Genomic DNA, 1,102 nt, shown 5'->3' with positions numbered 1-1,102 from the left:
ATCACTCGTTCATTTTCCCGGTAACAAGAAACTTTAAAATCAGCAAGGAACGTTATGATGGTTGTTACAATGCAGAAATCAGTGCAATTTATAGTGGTTGGTGATGGTTTTGTTGGCAAATCAAGTCTGATTAAGAAATTTGTCAATGGACAATTTAACCAGGAATATGTCGCTACCCTTAAGGACGATTACACCACGAAATTGTCCGCAAACGGGGATACTTACAACGTGAACGTCTTAGATATTGCTGGAGAGGTAAGCTGAACAAAACAAAATATCTATTAGAAGTTAATAATATCATTTATCATTTTATTATTTTATTCAAACTCGGATTTGAATGCAAATTCATATTTCTTTTAATTTTCTGTATTACAGCATGAAGACTTATCTTCTCTAACAACACCAGATACCTACATTGTTTGCTTCAGCCTCGTTGATGATGACTCCATGGACAGTGTGCTCAATTTCTGGGTTCCAAAAATCAAAGCACTTGGAAAGCACGTCCCTATCGTCCTTGTTGGTACACAAGGAGACCTAAAAAAGAATGGACATTCTGGACACATTTCTACCACTGAAGGCCTTACTCTGGCCAGAACAATTGGTGCCGATGTTTATGTAGAATGCTCCGCAAAATCCGGGTCTGGTGTGCAGGAAACTTTTCATAGTGCCGTAATGGCGAGTATCAGACACAACAAAAGGAAGGTCAACATTCTCAAAAGAGTTCTGGGTCGCTGAAATGATGACTATCATTGACTTATAATAAAGTGGTTCGTGCACCACTAATGAATAAACTCCTCGTAAGAACGTCAAGTCTTCCAGGTTGTGGATATGGTCAGCGTTCGAGGCCCTAGAAGAACAATCTGCTGCACGTCTCTCTAGATCCTCCTTCTGTGCTTACACCAGAATAGACTCTGTAGCAGTTAAGTCTATCAATTCAGCACTAAGTAGTGAGAGACTAAGCGTAATAAAGAGAAAACATTACAATGATTATATTGTAATTGGATGAAATGACATTCATGCAATGCTTTAATGTTTCATTTTATTATGTTCATATACATGTAGCTTATGCTTGTTATTGAATAAAACTGTATAATGAGCAAGA

General features: G+C 37.7%; 1 protein-coding gene across 1 annotated transcript; it reads left to right on the top strand.

Annotated features, from left to right (window-relative positions):
* LOC133201628 (uncharacterized) lies at nucleotides 1-1,102 on the top strand. The gene is made up of 2 exons (XM_061337421.1): nucleotides 1-255; nucleotides 376-1,102. The coding sequence occupies exons 1-2, from the start codon at nucleotides 55-57 to the stop codon at nucleotides 733-735; spliced, it is 561 nt and encodes a 186-aa protein (XP_061193405.1). The 5' UTR covers nucleotides 1-54; the 3' UTR covers nucleotides 736-1,102.

Source organism: Saccostrea echinata, unplaced genomic scaffold (assembly GCF_033153115.1).
Source record: "Saccostrea echinata isolate AGI-Se365-2 ecotype Australia unplaced genomic scaffold, CSIRO_AGI_Sech_v1 ptg000002l, whole genome shotgun sequence".
In the NCBI taxonomy this organism is placed as follows: domain Eukaryota; kingdom Metazoa; phylum Mollusca; class Bivalvia; order Ostreida; family Ostreidae; genus Saccostrea; species Saccostrea echinata.
Note: the sequence above shows the minus strand (reverse complement) of the source record. Positions and strands in the feature narration are given on the sequence as shown.